Here is a 19,803-nt window from a genome sequence, read left to right as displayed (position 1 = left end):
CCCCTGCCCTGACTGGAGGGCGGGTGGCTGAGCGGGCGGGCGCGGGGCTCCTGTCGACCCTCAAGTCCGCCAGAGGCGGCGGCGAGGTCAGGCCGGCAGGCCCTGTCAGTGGCCCCAGCCTCCCCTCATCCCCGAGCCCGGGTTGAGCAGGTGCCGGAGTAGCGATGCTCGGATCCTCCACAGGGCTGGGGGTAGGAGCGGGGCTGGGGGGAGCGCGGAACCGGACGCGGGTCTGGGCAGAGCTTAGGGTTAGAGAGTTGCCCTCCTAGCTCTGCTCATAGCTATCTCTGTGGGTGGGGCCGCCCTTAGGTCTCGATCCCCTCTTCTACCCTCCGGTGTGACCACGTCCTCCCTCTCCGGTCTCGAATTCTTGGTCTCCCAGACAGAGCCCTACCTGCCTGCCCACCTGACAGCTTTTGTGCAAGGCTCTTGTCTCTGCCTCCTGAAAAAGAGTATGGTGGTCTTTTTCGGTGGATTTCAGTTTTACGGAATAAATTAATTGGAGAAAGGTCTTTATTAGTAGTAGTATTGTTTTTTACTCTGGTTGTTAGCCAGAATGAAGAGGAATTTCATTACATTGAATCTCTTGGAGGACAGTGGTTTATATTTCTGAAGATTTTAGTAATTAGGTTTTCTCTGACCAGCTAGTTTGGGAGAATATGTGGACACTGATTTGTGTACCTCATAAATGTTGAAGGTTCATTTTAAAGATCTAGAGACAGAAAAGACCTAATTTTAGTTTGTTCAGTTGGAGGGCTTCTGCCTCAGCCTTTGAAATAGATATACTATTTTTAGCTGCTATGTTTTGTGTTTGGAGATCTGATTTATGTTTAATGTCTTGCAAGTAATCTCATCGGAAACATTTCTATTTTCTTTTTTTTTAAAGAAATGTGTAGTTAAGAAAATATTGCGTCTGTTTTTAATTGGTTTATTTCGTTATTGGGCGAGAAATAGGGTAGTTCTCCAAAGCAGGAGACAGTCTCTTTGGGGAATGCCTTTTAAGATTTCTGTGTTATTTGACTTAGACTCTTCCTGAAGCTTTACTGTTCTTTCTCAATACTATATAAATGAGTCATATTTCAGTAGGCTGATAATATTTGACTAGACTGAGCCACACAGCATCAGCAGGTTTCTTCACTGTCATAACAGGTACTGAATTACTGGAAGAATCATGTGGGAATACTGTAACTAGATTATTTTTATGAAGCACTTTTCAATATGGTAACTTGACTGAGTCAAAATTATATTTATCCTATGTAACCTTTTCAGGTGATGAGTTTTTACAAAGTGCATGCCTGGTTCTTGTAGTATTTGTTTTCCTAGTAACTTGATTGTGTGTGGCTATTTGGGAGTTCTGTACTGTATTGAGGCTCAGTCGCTTGCTCTTCATTGACTGCACTAGTAAAACACTGAAAAATGGTCTTTTAAAAGGCCAAGAAGAAGAAAGAAGCTGAAGTTAAAAAGTACACATTTTGTCATTTTGAGTAATAACATGATTAAGTAGAGATGCTGGTAAATATTAAATCTGTTCATTAAAAATTGAATAGTAACAGTTTCAGAATTAACCTTCCTTCATCTACAGATATTGTTAAAAATAATTTAATTTTTGTTCAAATTTCTGTCTCCAGAAAAGTACTTTATAAAATCAGATTTTCACTAATGCTTTCTAAAATAATACAGATTTTTAAAAGCCGTTATTAACCATGTTAACTTTTTTTTTTTTCATTTACTCTTTTGGGGTGGGGAGAAGAGAATCATGTACTTCTTAAATTAGGATCAAAAGTTTTACTTCTTTGCACCTGAAGAATAGGAAGTATTCATTTTGCTCAATGTTTGTATTGCCACGGTATATATTGAATGAATGTCTTTTGTATTTTGGTTTTGTCTGGCCTTTTGTTGGTTTATTTGTTTTGAGAAGTGAGGGATGTGGGAGAGAAGAGAATGGTATCAAGAGTACAGGGGTGCAGCTTGAAGGGCATGAACTCCACAGTATAATTTACAAGGATTTTTTGTTGTTGTTGTTGCTACTAAATCTAGAAGAATATTAAAATGATCTTGTAAATTATTTCAATGTGTTATCTTGATCTTTCAGGCAAAAAATCACAGGTAAGGCCACTTGTTGGTTTAATTAGACTTGATTTCATAGTTGTAATTGGAAAATTTGACATGGTAGAGCAATTGATGTAAATATATTTCTGCAGTTTTTGAGTCTTTGGTAAGGTTGAAGTACATTATGGAGGCTTTTTTAGTAGAATTCTCGGCTTGTTACATGATTTTGGATCTATATGCTAGGATGACTTAATAAATGTAGTACTTTTAAAAGATATGTTAAGGATCTTACTCTACAGCTCAGTTACTAAGAAGTTTCATTTTGTGTATGTATTGATGTTTTCTTCACTGTCTAGTAAATTGCATCAAACTTTTCATGTACTGTATTTCAAAGTTATTTCCCAGTTAACTTAATTTTCTTTCTTTCAAAGAAGCTTATTCCGCTGATCTTTGGGAATATGTACCGAAACTAAAGCTTAGGATTTGAGGTCCTTGTATTATCTTGCCTTGTTAACAGTTGGTAGAGGTATGTCAGTTGGGTTTTGACATTTTCTTAATCACCAGCTTGTGTTTCCTGGATTGACAGTATTTAAGAAGCAAGGGAGAAGAAAAGGATGGCATAGGCACCAGTTTCCTGCTCTTGATGCTGCTCTTACCAAATCTGTTGAACAACTGGAGAATTTAAGAACAGGCAGATGGAACTACTCCTCTTCTCTCCTAGCTGCATTCATGACTCAGTGGGAGTTTAAAGCAGCTCTTGTTGGTTATTAGTTGGTGACACTTTAGGGAGCAGTGAGGACTGAGAACACCTTGCCAACTTCAAGTTTAGTTTTCAGTATTTAAAGTGTTGTCTACAGGTAATCGTAGCTTGGATTTTTTTTTTTTTTTTTCCACTTCTGTATTCTTTCACATGCTCAGAACAGGGCATCTTGTGCTGGACATCAGGAGTGGCCTGAACTAGTGGGTAGGGCTCCTAGAAAACATCACTGGGCTTGGCAGGCACCACACTGACATACCCCATGCTTGTGAATGTATATTTCTGAGATTTTAAAAATGCAGAAATGCATTCAAGATCAGCCTGACCAACATGGTGAAACCCTGTCTCCACTAAAAATACGAAAAATGTTAGCTGGGTGCGGCAGCAGGCGCCTGTAATCCCTACTTGGGAGACTGAGGCAGGAGAATTGCTTGAACCTGGGAGGCGGAGGTTGCAGTGAGTGGAGATCGCACCGCTACGCTCCAGCTTGGGTGACAGAGTAAGACTCCATCCCGGGGGAAAAAAAAAGCATACAGATAAAAATCACTTTGAGACGTTTCTTCCCACTGTCCCCTCTCCCTGGCCCCTGGCAGACACCATTGCATGTTCTCTCTCTATAGGTTTGCCTGTTCTGGATATTTCATGTAATACAACATATGGACTTTTGTTTCTGACTTTCACTTCGTATGTTTTCAAAGTTCATTCATTTTGTAACATGTCGGTACCTCATTCCTTTTATGGCTGAATAATATTCCATTGTATGGACAGACCACAATTTATCCGTCTATTGATGAACATTTGGTCTGTTTCCATCTTTTACTAGGTTTGATTTTGAGCATATTTAAATTGGTATGAAAGTGAGTCTCTTGCCCATTCAATTTTGGGTATCAGAAACATAAGGTTTTTTAACTCTGGAGATTGTTTTGTTTAGCCTGTATGATATTGAGAGGGTAAGCTCCTTGCTCACATCAAACACTGGTTTCTTCATTCCGCAGATCTTGACTTGAAGACACACTGTTAGATACTGTATTAGGTAAGAGAGCTAAAAAAATTTGTAAGACCGAAAGGAGTTTGTTTAGTGTGGGTTTTGTTTCTGCAAATAAATAATTCTAAAATAATGTGCTAAGTGCTTGTAATAATGGTTGTAAGAAATAACTACCTCTGAACTTATTTTGGGCTGTTGTTCCCCTTGCACCTTGCCTTTTGCCCACTGGTGGTCTTTACAGCTCCTAGAATGCTGTTTCAAGACCTTTGCACGTGCTGTTCTTCTGCCTGGGAAGCTTTCTAACAAGTTTTTGCCTGCTCAGCTTTTGCTCATCTTTCAATTCCTGCTTAAATGTCTTTTCAAGGGAAGTAATTCTCCTTGATCCTCTGAGATTAGATTAGGTTTCTGTTTATAGATAAAAGACAACACTCTGAATCTTTTATTGCACTTATCACAATTAAAATTAAACATTATTTAGGTGATTATGGGGTATACTATATCCCTGTTGGATTATAGCTGCAAGAGAGAAGAGATCTTGTTTATCTTGGTTAGGGTAGTATCCCCAGTTTTCATTACATGTGGTAGGTAAATGTAACTTAGCAAATATTTTTTGAATGAATGAATGAATGAGCACAGAGCCCCAGGCAGGCAGCAGGGTGTGTGAAAAGGAGTGCACCTGTGAAAGGGAGTGGCATGTGGAGTGACCCTGTTGGGACAGTCACAGAAGGAGTCTTCATTTGAGCTAGGTTCTGAAGGTGGAGTGGGATTTCATCAGATAGAGAAGGAATTAAAGGACACAGCTGCACACACAAAGGTACCAGTATGAAAGAACAGAAGAAGTTTCCATATGGCCCTTACTAGATAAGCTTTCTTAAAACATGAGCAGTTTTGGTAGTCTCAGGTCAGAGGAAGAACTGGGATAGTGAGGATTGCAGGCAAATCCTGAGTTAGGAGATGTTGTACAGTGGTCCAAGAAGAGGGTAAGAGAACCTAAATTCACACAATGTCAATGTATAAGTCAGGGTATAGAGCAGGAAACAGATCCACTGTAGCTATTTTCAGGAATCAGGTACTTCCCAAGTCCTCGGAAAGGCTGGAGGAGGGAAAGTCAGGGAGCCACTACTGAACTGCTTTCAAGGCCACGCATACTGCCACTGCTACCGCTGCCCCACTGTCATAGCTGCTTCTCACCCATGAAACTGGCATGCTGACTGGGGAATAAGGCCGATGGTGCTGCAACCACTTAGTGTCTGTAGACGTTTTTTGTTAGTTGCCCTTCCTGTAGGAATGTGGCCTCTGTCCCGCTTGTGCTTTCCATGTGCAAATAATTGGCAGAACCTAATTATGTCCAATACCTTGCTTTCAAGGGAGTCTTTTAGTTTTATAACCTTTTCAAAAAATATAAACATGTAGAGCCCATTTGATTGCAAGAGCTAATCGAAGAGTTCATGTTTTTCATTAAGTCTTTGATATTTTAGAGTTGTTACATTTTAAGGTGTAGTAATTTTTACTAAAAAGTAAAGTTCACCTTGGGGACTGGTGTTTATTATGCTGTTGATGCTTATAGGACAAATTTATATAAGGAAAACTCATTATAATTCACTTAAAGAAATTTGCCAATCTAAAAGTTTCCTCAGAATGTGAAACTTCAGTCTGATGGATCTGTTGTTCTTGTAATTCTGCTGATCTTGAGGTTTTTCCTGATTGTGCAGAGCCCTGGTATCAGAGCTGGGATGGAAACCATTGGTCTCTGACTCATCAGTTTAAAACTTGGGCAGCATGTTGTCTCCCCTCCTTTTGTTCTTCACAGTTCTTCTTTGTCTTTTTTTTGTTTGTTTAACATAACACATTCTGTACTTGACTTTGTTAGTTAAGGAGACTTACATCTACTAAATTGTTGTTGTACTATATATATATGTATATATATCTTTCTCCATCTTTATTAACCTATAACGGACTTGAACCCATGCTCTCTTTAAGGCAAAGTGGAATATTTGAAAAACTCAAGGCTTTGGCACTTTTTTTTTTTTTTTTGGTACAGGTTCTCACTCTGTTGCTGGGCTGGAGTGCAGAGGTGCGATGTAGGCTCACTGCAACCTCTGCCTCCCTCCTTCAAGCAATCCTCCTACCTCAGCCTCTCAGGTAGCTGGGACTACAGATGTGTGCCACCACACTTAGTTAATTTTTGTATTTTTTGTAGAAACTATGTTTCACCATGTTGCCCAGGCTAGTTTTGAACTCCTGGGTTCAAGTGATCTGCCCGCCTCAGTCTCCCAAAATGCTGCAATTACAGGTGTGAGCCACCACACCCAGCCCCTTTTGCTTATTTCAAATTCTTCTACTAATAGTCTTTCCAAGGATTAGAATCAAGCCATTTTAGTTCAGTTTCTCAATTTTCTCAATGCAAGAAGATCAAAGAAACTTGGAGGCCATTTTGTAATTATTATCAGAAGAGTTGACTGCCCTACATTCTTACCACTGTAAAGAGTTAATTTTACAGACATTTAGTTTTATTGATAAATCAGTATTTTCTGGGCACTAAAAAGATTAAGTACTACGTTACATACTACTGTGTGTGTTAAAAAAGTTTTGGATGCCGGCTGCAGTGGTTCACGCCTGTAATTTCAGCACTTCGGGAGGCTGAGGTGGGTGGATCATCTGAGGCCAGGAGTTTGAGACCAGCATGGCCAATATGGCACAACCCTGTCTCTACTAAAAATTCTGAAATCAGCCAGGTGCGGTGGCACACGCCTGTAGTCCCATCTACTCAGGAGGCTGAGGCAGGAGAATTGCTTGAACCCTGGAGGCGGAGGTTGCAGTGAGCCGAGATTGCGCCACTGCACTTCAGCCTGGGCAACAGAGTGAGACTCCATCTCAAAAAAGATAAAAATGAAAAGTTTTGGGTTATAGTTGTCTACAAGCTAATTAGAGATCTCAGTAGACATGAAACAATTACTAGTTCTAATCTATGTTTACATTGGTAGATTCATTAGAAGTTTAGAGATAGGATAGCTCCATTGTGACCTGCAGAATGTTTAAAAAAAAAAAAAAAGCAAATAATAACGTTACATATATACTCACAAATTACAGGTTTTTTTTTTTTATACAAGAGATGATATACTTCACACTTTACATATGTTAACTCATTTAATCCTCAAAACAACCTTTGAGGTAGGTAATATTATTATCCAGGAACACAGAACTTAAAGTACTGGAGCCAGGAATTTTTTCATTAAAAAAATTTTGGGAGGCTGGGAGCAGTGGCTTACATCTGTAATCCCAGCATGTTGGGAGGCCGAGGTGGGTGGATCACTTGATGTCAGGAGTTTGAGACCAGCCTGCCCAACATGGTGAAACCCCATCTCTATTAAAAATACAAAAATTAGTTGGGTGTGGTGGTGCACGCCTATAATCCCAGCTACTGGGGAGGCTGAGACAGGAGAATCACTTGAAAACGGGATGCGGAGCTTACAGTGAACTGAGATCATGCCATTGCACTACAGCCTAGGCAACAGAAAAAAAAGCTTGGATCGGGGTGACTGGCACTTTTTTAGGAGCTGGGGATTAGCAGGGAATAGTTAGATAAGGTTCATGCTCGGAAGGATCTATTAGTCATTGGTGTGGAGAAAAGAGTTAACAAAGCAGGCCTCACGGCGGTTGGCTAACATCTGAGGGGGATGTTGGGGATGGTCCCACCAACCTAAGTGATAAGAGTCTGTCATTGTACCTAAGTTGTTTGTATAATGAATATGGTTTATGTTGAATATCTGCTTTTCTTCTGGGATTCTGGAATTGGCATATGTGGCAGGAAGGGGTACCTACATGACCAGTCTCCCTAATAATCTTTGGCCCTGAGTCTCTGATGAGCTTCCCTGGTTGGCATTATTTTACATGTGTTGTCATACATAGCTCACTGCTGGGAGAATTAAGCGTGCTCATTGCAACTCCACTGAACGGGAGCACCTGGACGCTTGCTTGTAATTTCCCCTGGACTTTTTGTGCCTTTCTGCTTTGCTGATTGTGCTTAGTATCTTTTTGCTATGTTAAATATTAAATCATAAAGATGAGTACAACTGTATATTGAATCTTTTGAATCTCCTTAGCAAATGACTGGACCTGAGGTTGGTCTTGGGGACCTCGAAGCATAATTGGTAATATATATTTTCTTCCAGTATATTATACAGCACATGTTGGAGCCTCAGCATATTTCTGCTGGCTCTAGAACCTAGCCTGCTAATAAGGGTACAGTCTGGAGGAGCAAGGATGAGCATTAGAGGCTTTTATAACCTGGGAAAATTGTGGTTTTATTGAGATGAAATAGGGGTGGGAATCTGAACTGTGGAGTCAGTATTTGAGCCCAGGAGATCTAGCCTGTGCTGTTAACTATGTTTGATGGTATGCTAGATAAAACACCTGTTTTTGTTGTAGAAATTTTGTGATGTAAGAGATTGTTGTTGGGAAGACTGTCGCCTTCAGCTAACTTAAGGTTTTTCTCAGATTATTGCCACATGTGTTCAAATGTGGGCAATATCTTCATTTTAGTTTTCCTCCTTGCATTTAAGTGCAGAACCACCATAGCTTCAAAATACCAATTTAAACAAATTGGGGTTTTTATCTCATCACTAAACTTTATTTATTTATTTTTTCCTTTTTATAGAGACGGGGTCTCATGCTGTTGCCTAGGCTGGGGTGCAGTGGCGTGATCATAGCCCACTGTGGCCTCTAACTCCTGGGCTCAAGTGATCCGCCTGCCACAGCCTCCCAAGTAGCTGGGACTACAGGCTTGTCACCATGTCTGGCTAAGCAAAAAAAATTTTTTTTTTGTAGAGTGTGGTGGGGAGGGGCCTTGCTATGTTGTTTGGGCTTTTAAACTCGTGACCTCAAGCAGTCCTCCCACCTAGGCCTCCCAAAGTGCTAGGATTAGAGGTGTGAGCCACTGCACCTTGCCTAAACTTTATTTTAGAAACTTATTGAGTCCACAGATAAGTGCTTTAGTGTTTTTGTTTCTTTGTTTTTCGTTTTGTCTTCCATATGTGTATATATATATTTTTTTCTTTTTTTTTCTGTTTTTGCAGCTATATCCTTAGGTCAGATACTGATCGTATACCTGGGCTTTTTAAACCATAGAAACAGCATGATAGAATTGAAAGAATGCTAGCTTGGTTGAGCAAAGCTAGGTTTCAGTCCAAGCTTTGCCTCTGCCTTGCTTAGTGACCAATTGTCCTTGTTCTCTTTAATCCTTATTGCAAAGATTTATTTCAACCTTGTATGATCTGTGTTCTTTCTTGAATCCCAAACCTTGTCACTTCTATGTCGGTATTTACTGGCATAGTATTTTTTACTGACATGAAAATTGTATTATTGAGAGTTTATTTTTTGGGTCCTATTGAGATTTGTATTGCCATCAAACTTATAGTTTTTATTTAAAGCTTTTCACTGATGATTTCGGTCTTGCTGAGCAAATTTACCTGGTATTATCTTTAATTATCCCAAGCTATATCACACAACTCATAGGACTCTTCCCCACAGATTGAGGAGTCCTTTTGTCCTTTTGTTTAAAACTTTTTCACTGTAATGGTTTCTTACTATTAATGTCAGTATTTTCTACCTCAGATGTTAGGTACAACTGTGTTTAACTTGGAGTGGCATTTAGTTACAGTATCATATAGAAGTGATTTTTAAAATTTTTTCACATAAAACAGAGCTTACAGTGCTCTTGGAAACATTTTAATTTTATGTTCACATATATTTTGAGTGATAAATGTGAGAACCTTGAGGGTCCAAAGGAAAGAGAATTAAAAGTAATTCTAATAATCTTCCATTCTCTGTGGCCCCTATTCCCCAGCAATTTTTGGTCTCTGTTTCACCAGAGATCCAAGTGATTGATGGTAGACCTTCAGATGTCTGTCATTGATCTTTTATAAAGAGTGCCTTTCATTGAGCAGTGATGAGCTCAAGCCTAAACTTAAGAAAATAAGGGGAATTCTGGAAAATAATATTTGGGATAGCTTTATCTTCCATTGTAGGAAAATTCATAAAAAGTATGGTTTAGTCTAGGTGTTATTTAGTTCACGCATTTCTACTCTTGGAAGTTGCTTTTGGTGTAGGGTGATGATGGTGCACAGTGACAAAAAAATTAACAGAAGATTGTTTGAGTGAAATGATCATCACCAGTATATTCATTTCCTATTGCTGCTATTAAAAAATCCCACAAACTGAATGACTTAAAACAAGACAAATTTTATCATTTTAGCAGATTTGGAGGTCACAGTTCAAAAAGAGTATGATTGAGCTAAAGGCAAGGTGTTAGCAGGCTTGCATTCCTTCTGGAGGTTCTAGGGGAGAATCTGTTTTCTTTTCCAGCTTGGAGAGGCCACCTGCATTCCTTGGCTCATGGCTCCTTCCTCCATCTTTGAAACTAGCAGTGTATCATCCTTGATTCTGTTCCTCCTTGCCCCCCACTTTCATTGTTACTTCTTCTCTGGCACTTTTATGACCCCTGTGATTACATTGGGTTTATCTGGGTAATCCGGGACAACACTGCCATCTCAGAGTCCTTAAGTTATTCACAGAGATTCCAAGGATAGAACAGGACATCTTTGGGGGCCATTATTCTGCCTACCAGAGTGGATTTGTGATAAAAATTGTATATGGAATCTAGACTTTTTTTGTTTGTTTTTTGTTTTCTTGAGGCGGAGTCTTACTCTGTCACCCAAGCTGGAGTGCATTGGCACGATCTCTGCTTACTGCATCCTCCGCCTCCCGGGTTCAAGCGATTGTCCTGTCTCAGCCTCTGGAGTAGCTTACAGGTGTGTGCCACCACACCTGGCTAATTTTTGTATTTTTGGTAGAGACGGGGTTTTGCTATGTTGGCCAGGCTGGTCTCGAACCCCTGCGCTCGAGTGATTTGCCCACCTTGGCTTCCCAAAGTGCTGGGATTACAGGCTTGAGCCACCGTGCCTGGCCAGAATCTAGATTTTTGTAAGTGGTACTGAGTTGGATATATTTAAGATGGTATAGGTTGATGAAGTACTACTTAAATTAGCCTTTCTCACAGGACCTATTTAAAAATACATGCATGTAAGAGTCATTTAACGATCTCTTTGCAATGTTATCATTTATGTAGGAAATCCTAAGAAACTTACAGAAAAGGGATTAGAATGAATAATTGAGTTTATTAAGTTTACAGAAATGAAGTGACTATAGAAAAAGTAACTCATACACTAGCAACAAGTAATTGGAAGTTGAAATAAAAATTACGATTTACAATAGCATAACAGTATGAAAACTGTGGGAAAAATTTAACAAAATATGTGCAAGACCTGCATACCGAAAATTACAGAAGATTGCTGAGAGAAATTAATGAATACTGTACCTAAAGAAGTGGAGAGAGATATCAGAGATATCATGCTCATGGATTAGAAGACTCAGTATTTTTAAGATGGCATTTCCCTCCAAATTAATCTCTGGATTCAATATGATTCCAGTCAGAATCTCAGAAGGCTTTTTTTGTTGCAGCTGACAAACTGATTCTAAAATTTTTAATGAAATGCAAGGGACCTTCCACAATCAAAGCACTGAAGAAGAAAAAGAATGTTTGAAGTCTTACACAACCTGACTTTAACAGTTGTTAAAAAGCTACAGTTATCAAAACAATGTGGTATTGGTGTAAGGGCAGACATAGATCTGTGGAACATAATACATAGTCCAGAAATAGACTCACATATTATGGTCAGTTTTAACAGAAGTGCCAAGGTAACTCAATGGAGAGAAAGGATAATTTTTTCAACAACAACAGAATGTATAATACCTTGAATCTTACCTCACACCATTCACAAAAACTAATTTGAGATGGATCATAAAACTAAATTTAAGAGCTAAAACTATAAAACTGCTAGAAGAAAACATGGGGGAAAATCTCTGGGACCTTGAATTAAGCAAAGGATTCTTGGATGGGACACAAAATTACCTTCCATAAAGTTAAAATTGAGAAAATGAACTTCATCAAAATTAAAAACTTGTGCTTTTCAAGAGACAGTTAAAAGTCATAAACTGGCTAGGAAAAATATTGTATCTGGTAAGGACCTTTATTCAGAATATCTAAAGAAATAATGCAACTTAATAATAAGACAGAGTTAAAACAAGCACTTGAATGTTCACAGCAGCTTTATTCGTAATAGCCACACACTGGAAACAATTCAAATGTCTATCAGTTAATGAATGAATAAAGAAAATAGTGCATTTGTACAGTGGAATAATGTTTTGCAATACAAAGCAGTGAACTAGTGGATGAGTCATAAAAACATTCTGTTTAGCAAAAGAATCCATACACAAAAGACTATATAGTATAGATTACAAATACATGTATTTCTTGATTTTTTTTTTGTTTGTTTGTTTTTGAGATGGAGTCTTACTGTGTCTCCCAGGCTAGAGTGCAGTGGTGTGATCTCGGCTCACTGCAGCCTCCACCTCTCGGGTTCAAGTGATTTTCCTACCTCAACCTCTCGAGTAGCTGGGATTACAGGCACACGCCACCACACCCAGCTAATTTTTGTATTTTTAGTAGAAACGGGGTTTCACCATGTTGGCCAGGCTTGTCTTGTACTAACCTCAGGTGATCCACCCACCTCGGCCTTCCACAGTGCTGGGATTACGGGCGTCAGCTACTGCGCCCAGCCATAATTACATGGATTTCTATTAAATAAAAGGATAAAACTTACAGGGACAGAAAATAGGTCAGTGGTTGCTAAGGATTGGGATGAGGGAGTTTATTTAAACAAAATACAGTGCATAGGCTAGGAATGGTGGCTCACACTTCTAATCCCAGCACTTTGGGAGGCCAAGGCAGTTGGATCACTTGAGCCCAGAAGTTCGAGGCCAGCCTTAGCAAAATGGCGAAACTCTGTCTCTACAAAAAGTAAAAAAAAAAAAAAAAAAAAAGCTGGGTGTGGTAGCACGTGCCTGTGGTGCCAGCTACTTGGGAGGCTAAGGTAGGAGGATCTCCTGAGGAGGTCAAGGCTGCAGTGAGCCTGATTGTGCCACTGCACTCCAACCTGGGCAACAGAGTAAGACCCTGTCTCAAAAACAAAAACAAACAAACAAAAGAAAATACAAATACGTTGTTTACTTCTTTTGCTGATGTTAACAGTTACTGTAGATTATGTAACAGTTTCTCCATTCTTTTATTTGAATTTTTGTAACATATACACTCCTAAAGTTTTTTTTGTCTTCCTTGAAAATAAATTTAATGGTCTGAGTAAAGATTTGCAGAAGTGATACACTTCTTGATACTGATTTAAAGAATGAAAAATCTTTGGTGCCTTTTTTTGTGTGTGTTTTTTTTGTGTGTGTGCCAAGTCGATTAGAATACTAATGAGTGCTTTGAAAACATTATGGAAAACAGTGGTTTAATGTTTTTTTCTTGAGGACTTGTGTTATTCATACACAGTTCTAAAGTTGCTTATGGAATCTTTAGAACATCAGGTTTTTTGGTGCCTCTAGGTGCAGGATTTTCTGTTAGGTGCTAATAGGGCTGCAGGGATAGCCAGTAGGGTTTCCTTTTTCATGACTAAGAGCAGCAAGCTCTCTAAGAAGCAAGTGTGGCATATTTAGGTAATATGTTAATGCAAGGTTTAGAGAAAATTTAAAATGCAAATGAAATGGTTAGCTTTTGACAGGAGAAAAAAGATCAGGAAGACTGTGGATCAATTTGTGAGAGAGTAAGATGGGTCTGAAATGTGAGGGGAGAATTAGTTGATAAAGTCATTTGCTGAGAATAAGGATAGTGGGACATCATAGGGGATTTAAGGTTATTCTTTGCACAGAATTTTTTTTTTTTTTTTTTTTTTTTTTTCTTCCTCTTCACCCAGGCTCGAGTGTAATGGTGCTATCTTGGCTCACTGCAACCTCTGCTTCCTGGGTTCAAGCGATTCTCCTGCCTCAGCCTCCCAGGTAGCTGGGATTACAGGTGCCCACCACCACACCCAGCTAACTTTTGTATTTTTAGTAGAGACGGGGTTTTGCTGTATTGGCCAGGCTGGTCTCGAACTCCTGACCTCAAGTGATCCACCTGCCTTGGCCTCCCCAAGTGCTGGGGATTACAGGCGTGAGGCAACATGCCCGGCCTTCTGCACAGAATATTGGCTAATAGTCAGTGTTTTAAAATACTTTAAAAATTTGTAAAAAATAATCCCTCTCCACTGATTGGTATGTTTTCTAACTTTTGTGATTGCATATACTGCTGCTACAAAGCTTTGTGTGCACACTTTTTTCTTCAGAATAAAATCTAAGGTCTATGTTAAAGAGTATACCATATTAAAACCTGTTTGATCTGTATTGCCAGAAGTGTTGGGACCAGTTTACTTTCCCACCACTACTATCTAAAGAATGGCTAGGCGAGTGCTGTGGCTCATGCCTGTAATCCTAGCACTTTGGGAGGCTGAGGCGGGTGGATCACTTGAGGTCATGAGTACATAACCAGCCTGGGCAACATAGTGAAACCCTGTCTCTACTAAAAATACAAAAATTAGCCAGGCCTGGTGACACACGCCTGTAATCCCAGCTACTCGGGAGGCTGAGGCAGGAGAATCTCTTGTACCTGGGAGGCAGAGGTTGCAGTGACTGGAGATCATGCCACTGTACTCCAGCCTGGTGAGAGTGAGACTGCATCTCAAAAAAGGAGTTGCTGACTTATTGTACCCAGTCTGTTACTGGGCATTTGTATTTTTAAAAGGCTTCCTTAATACAGTTGGTGAAAATGTTATACTATTTTGCATTTTCTTGGTACTCTTAAGATTGAACTTTTTTTTTTTTTTTGAGACGGAATCTCACTCTGTCGCCCAGGCTGAAGTGTAGTGGCACAGTCTCATCTTACTGCAGCCTCCGCTTCCTGGGGTCAAGCAGTTCTCTGCCTCAGTCTCCCGAGTAGCTGGGATTACAGGCGCCCGCCACCATGCCTGGCTAATTTTTTTGTATTTTTAGTAGATGGGGTTTCACCATCTTGACCAGGCTGGTCTTCAATTCCTGACCTTGTGATTCACCTGCCTTGGCCTCCGAAAGTGTTGGGATTACAGGCGTGAGCCACTGCGAATATTGAACATTTTTAATGTGCTCATTGGTCATTTCTATTCTGTTAGGATTTGCCCCTATATTTTGGGAGGGTGGGATTGGCTACCCTTTTCACATTTCTCTCTTGACCAGTCATTGGGCCAAGAGAACACAAAATTCCAGACAACATTCATTCTTCTGTGTATCCTGGTAGGCTGTACCATTCATCTCTATATTGCACCCATAAGACCATGAATAAGTGGGTTGAGCATTTTGGAAAAATATTTTCAGTTTCTGATCTATATCTATATATTTTTTAGTAATTATGGAATTGTTGAAAGTTTAGACATAGAAGAGACCTGTATGGTATCTGTTCGAGTCTTCTATACTAGAGAGATAAAAGAGGCTAAATGACTTGTTCAAAGCAATGGAACAGTGAGAGAACATGGGAGTGAACCCAAGTCTTCTGGAAATCTGTCTGTTACTTTGTCAGGTCACATATTAATGTGTTACCCTTGACCTTTACAAAAGATAACACCCAGCTTTTTAATCTTTTCATTCTCTTTAAATTCAGTCCTTGTGCACAGTGAGAAGGGAGGTAAATTGTGGGTTTTTATGCTTAACCAAACTGTTATCTATGTAATGGCAGTATATTAAGAAGATAACTAGTTATCAGAGTGAGCAAGGATTATCTATTATTTAACCAGTTTATTCAAACATAAATTTGGCAGTAATGTAAACATGTTTTCAAAATTTGGGATGATATTTGTTGTCATCTACAATGTTAACTAGGAACAAATGGTTATCTCTTGATATAAATCTGTAAATAGCGTGGAAAATAAGAGGTATTTGTAAATATTTTTGTGTTTGAGAGATTGTACAGATAGATGGAAAGCACTACAGCATTGGTGAAGGGGTGAACAAAATAAAGAGGGCTTTACTGTGCTTAATCAGATTTTTGAAAATTTAAGCTGATTTTTTTTTTTTTTTTGAGACGGAGTCTCGCTGTGTCGCCCAGGCTGGAGTGCAGTGGCCGAATCTCAGCTCAGTGCAAGCTCCGCCTCCCGGGTTTATGCCATTCTCCTGCCTCAGCCTCCTGAGTAGCTGGGACCACAGGCGCCCGCCACCTCGCCCGGCTAGTTTTTTGTATTTTTTAGTAGAGACGGGGTTTCACCGTGTTAGCCAGGATGGTCTCGATCTCCTGACCTCGTGATCCGCCTGTCTTGGCCTCCCAAAGTGCTGGGATTACAGGCTTGAGCCACCGCGCCTGGCCGCTGATTTTTTTTTAAGGATTCTCAGTCACCTGGGCAAAGAAAGAAATTTTAGATTTGACAAGGGGTAAACTTTAAGACCATCAGGTGAAACAAGGATTATGGATTCTTAAAAATTAAGCTTCATTTCTTCTTTTATTTTATAACATACGAATGACCACCAAATCCTTAAATGATCACCAAAGTTCAGCTTCTTTGCCAAAGTAAACTAACACTTAAAATTTTCGGGGGAATGAATGCTGCATGTGTAGATTTTATTAGTTCCTTAAAGATCTTTCTGAGTTTTTCAGTGTCCTTATGGTATTTTGAACTTGTTTACATTTTTATTCCTTCTACCCAAGTTTACACGATAAAGTAAAAAAACAGTAGTTATATGGTAATATTTCCTCTGTAGTATTCTTCCTCCAGTTGTATGTGGGTTGGTAGTCACTGCTCTTATCTTTGAGAGGCAGGCTAGTTTGATAGGGAAAACATGGGCTTTGACAGCTCACTGCTCTGTTTTGAAGGCTCAGCTCTCCCACTGCTGGCTCTCATTTCTTTCTTTCCTTTCACTCCCTCCTTCCTTCTTCGTGGTAGGAGTGTGTTATTTAAACCTTATGAGCCCCAGTGTCATTACATGTAGAATGGTAATACCTGTGTCACAGGGTTGTGAGGATTAACTGAGCTTGTGAAGTAATGTCTGGCACAAAGTAAGGGTTTTTGATACATGAATAGGTGTTTGGTAATTATGCCAGGTCTTAGTTTTTTTTGAGCACTCATTCATTTTATCACTTTGCAGGAAGCATTTGTGAATTATATTTTGTTTGGTAAAAAATGTAGTTGAACAGATTCTGAGACTAGGCCGGTGCAAAAATACTTGATGGAAGCCTCAGGAAAATAAAGTAGTTAATACTTTTTTTTTTTTTTTAACTTTTTATCTGCTGGTTCACTAGAGTAGACATTAGTGAGGGATGCACAGCAGAAGCCCTACCCTGTCCTGCCCTGGGGAGCCTTTACTTTAAAGAGGCAGGCCATAAACACAGAGTGTATTCTGAAAAGGGTAGCGTGAGCATTAGATGTTAAATAAATTCAGAGAAAGTAAAAATCACCAAGAATGGGGGTTGGGGAAGGTTTTTAATAAAAGAGGTAGTTCTTGAGGAAGAGTGGAATCAAACTTAAAGGAGAATGGCAAAGTTATTTCATGTAGGAACAACCAGGTAAACAGGTTTGTGCATATACTTAATGGACGTGCTTTGTAGGTACCTTTCTGAAGGCAGGTGTAAGTACTGAGCAGAAATGTCTGGGAGAAAAGAGACAAAGGGACAATTGTTGATTTGGGAGTTACCTGCATACAAGTGTTTCCTAAAGTCCTATTACTCGAGTCAGCACTTTAACCAGAGGGTCAATGATGAAGACTTTGTAGAGAGGCGATGGGATGAAGTAGAATCGTCCCATTCTTTGTGAAGGAAGACTACAAGGAAAACCAGAACAGAGAAGCCTTGGGAGAAGAGTTTTTTTTGTTGTTGTTTTTTTGACATAGAGCCTCACTCTGTCACCCAGGCTGGAGTGTAGTGGCATCACAATGGCTCACTGCAGCCTCAAACGCCTGGACTCAAATGATCTTCTTACCCCAGCCTCCCAGGTAGCTGGTACTACAGATGTACACCACCATGCCCAGCTCATTTAAGACATTCTTTTTGTAGAGACAGAGTCTTACTTGCTGTGTTGCCCAGGCTGGTCTTGAACTCTTGGCCTCAAGTGATCCTCCTGCCGTGGCCTCCCAAAGTGTTAGGATTACAGGCATGAGCCGTTGCACCCTGCCAGGGTTTTAAGTAGGGGATATGGTTAGGAAAATTAAATACAATACAGAGGATCAAAGGAACTAGAAAAGGCCATTTGATTTTTGTATTTTTTGGTAGACATTAAAACTATTTTCTAAGCTCTTATGAAAATTTCTGTTGTGAAGCTAAACCCAAATTGCTTCAGAGTCTGTTTTTTACCTGCTATGCAGTGCAGTAAGATTTAAGAAAGTGAATCTTTAGTATTCTGATGCTCTTCTTAGGCAGTCTTTTGCCATTTTAAATGCCCACGTTTCATTGCTTGTTTTGTTTTCTGTGTTTAGTTTACTTTTGAAACAAATGCTTAATTTCTGTTGGAATTCTGACAGCTTATGTGGTCTGTGAGGAAAATTGTTTGGAATTTGTTTTGTAGCGGAAGGAATGTTATTAATATAGGTGTAAACGGCCCTTGAAATAAGGCTTAATGGAACTTTTGTCAGGGTTACTTTGTTTTGTTTGAGGGATCATAGTTAACTCTTGAATAAACTGATATAGTTGACAAAAATTGGTTTCTGGGAGACTTGTCGGGGTATTTTTGAAATAAATATGTTCTTTTTTAGCACATTTGCTTTCTTATCTTACAGAAGTAAAATTCTTTTTGTGTAAATGAATATAATAGTGTCTTTTGATTTAGTACAATTGGACTTCTTAAATATTTGAATATGGTATATACCAAGTGGTGGTTTTATAACATATATCTGCCCTCTGCTGGTCAAAATGCATTATTGCTATGAATTTAATAACTAGTAATTTCTTTGAATGTAATAATACTCTGTAATTTCAAACGTAGGCATAAAACTAAACTTGGGAAAACATACCCTTATCGTTTGAAGAGAGTACTCTCTTTGGGACAGTTCTGCACAATGAATTATTCTGCCCAAAATGCCAGTAGTGTCCTGATTGAGAAATATTGACCTAATATATTGATGATGATGATTTTTGCATTTTGGCTGTCTCTATGTGTTTTTTTAAGTTTCTCTGTAAGTTCTTGGTTTGTCCTGTCCAATGTGGAAGTCACTAGCCATAAGACTATTTAACCGAATTTAAACGTTCACTTTCTTAGTTCCACTAGCCATATTTCTAGGCTCAATAGCCACTGTGGCTAGGAGCTAATGTGTTGGATAATGCAGATTATAGAATGTTTCCAGCATCATGGAAAGTACAGTTGGACAGTGCTGTTTTAATTTTTAAATTTTAAAAAGTGAGGATTATCATTTTAATGAAGTAATCATTTTCTTAAATTTGTGATGAATTTCTTTGCCATGTATTCTTTTCACATAACAGCAGTTTCTCAAAAAACAATTCCAATTAACTAAGGAAAACATATTTTGTAGGAATTCAGGTTATTAAGATTTTGTTGTACTATGTAATTTGTTGTAACATATATTTATTGCTGAATGATTATAGTACATTTTTCTCAATGTGGGGCATTGAGTATTTCTAGTATTTTGCTCCTCTGTTTTGAAGAGTTAAGTTAGGTTAAAAATAATGTCATTTTTTTGGACACCATTTGGTTGAGATAATAGCTTCTTTACCCTTTTGGTGCATGTTTGGAATGGAAGGAAAGCTATAAATCAGAACATATGTAGAGAAACTATAATGTGTGAATCACAGTTGAATATATGTTGGATGATTAAAGATTAAAAAATACATAGACACTTGATCCAGTTTCTCCTAATGGTAAGATCTTGTAACATTATAGACGAATGTCACAATCAATATACTGATGTTGATACAACCCACCAATCTTTTTTTTTTTTTTAAATTTATTTTTTTTAATTATACTTTAAGTTCTAGGGTACATGTGCATAACATGCAGGTTTGTTACATATGTATACTTGTGCCATGTTGGTGTGCTGCACCCATCAACTCGTCAGC

The 19,803-nt window shown here is 39.0% G+C and overlaps 1 protein-coding gene and 1 pseudogene across 1 annotated transcript in view; both read left to right on the top strand.

Annotated features, from left to right (window-relative positions):
* The first annotated feature begins 289 nt into the window (after positions 1-289).
* Positions 290-19,803, top strand: part of SMAP1 (small ArfGAP 1) — a 197,196-nt gene continuing 177,682 nt past the window's right edge. The window contains exon 1 of the mRNA XM_011957035.1: positions 290-470. Within this exon, the coding sequence (XP_011812425.1) occupies positions 455-470 (16 nt within the window). The 5' untranslated portion in view covers positions 290-454. The remainder of the gene's footprint in view (positions 471-19,803) is intronic.
* LOC105522517 overlaps positions 17,384-19,803 on the top strand; it is a 15,045-nt pseudogene continuing 12,625 nt past the window's right edge.

The sequence above is a fragment of the Colobus angolensis genome, unplaced genomic scaffold, assembly GCF_000951035.1.
Source record: "Colobus angolensis palliatus isolate OR3802 unplaced genomic scaffold, Cang.pa_1.0 Scaffold431, whole genome shotgun sequence".
NCBI classification, from domain to species: domain Eukaryota; kingdom Metazoa; phylum Chordata; class Mammalia; order Primates; family Cercopithecidae; genus Colobus; species Colobus angolensis.
Note: the sequence above shows the minus strand (reverse complement) of the source record. Positions and strands in the feature narration are given on the sequence as shown.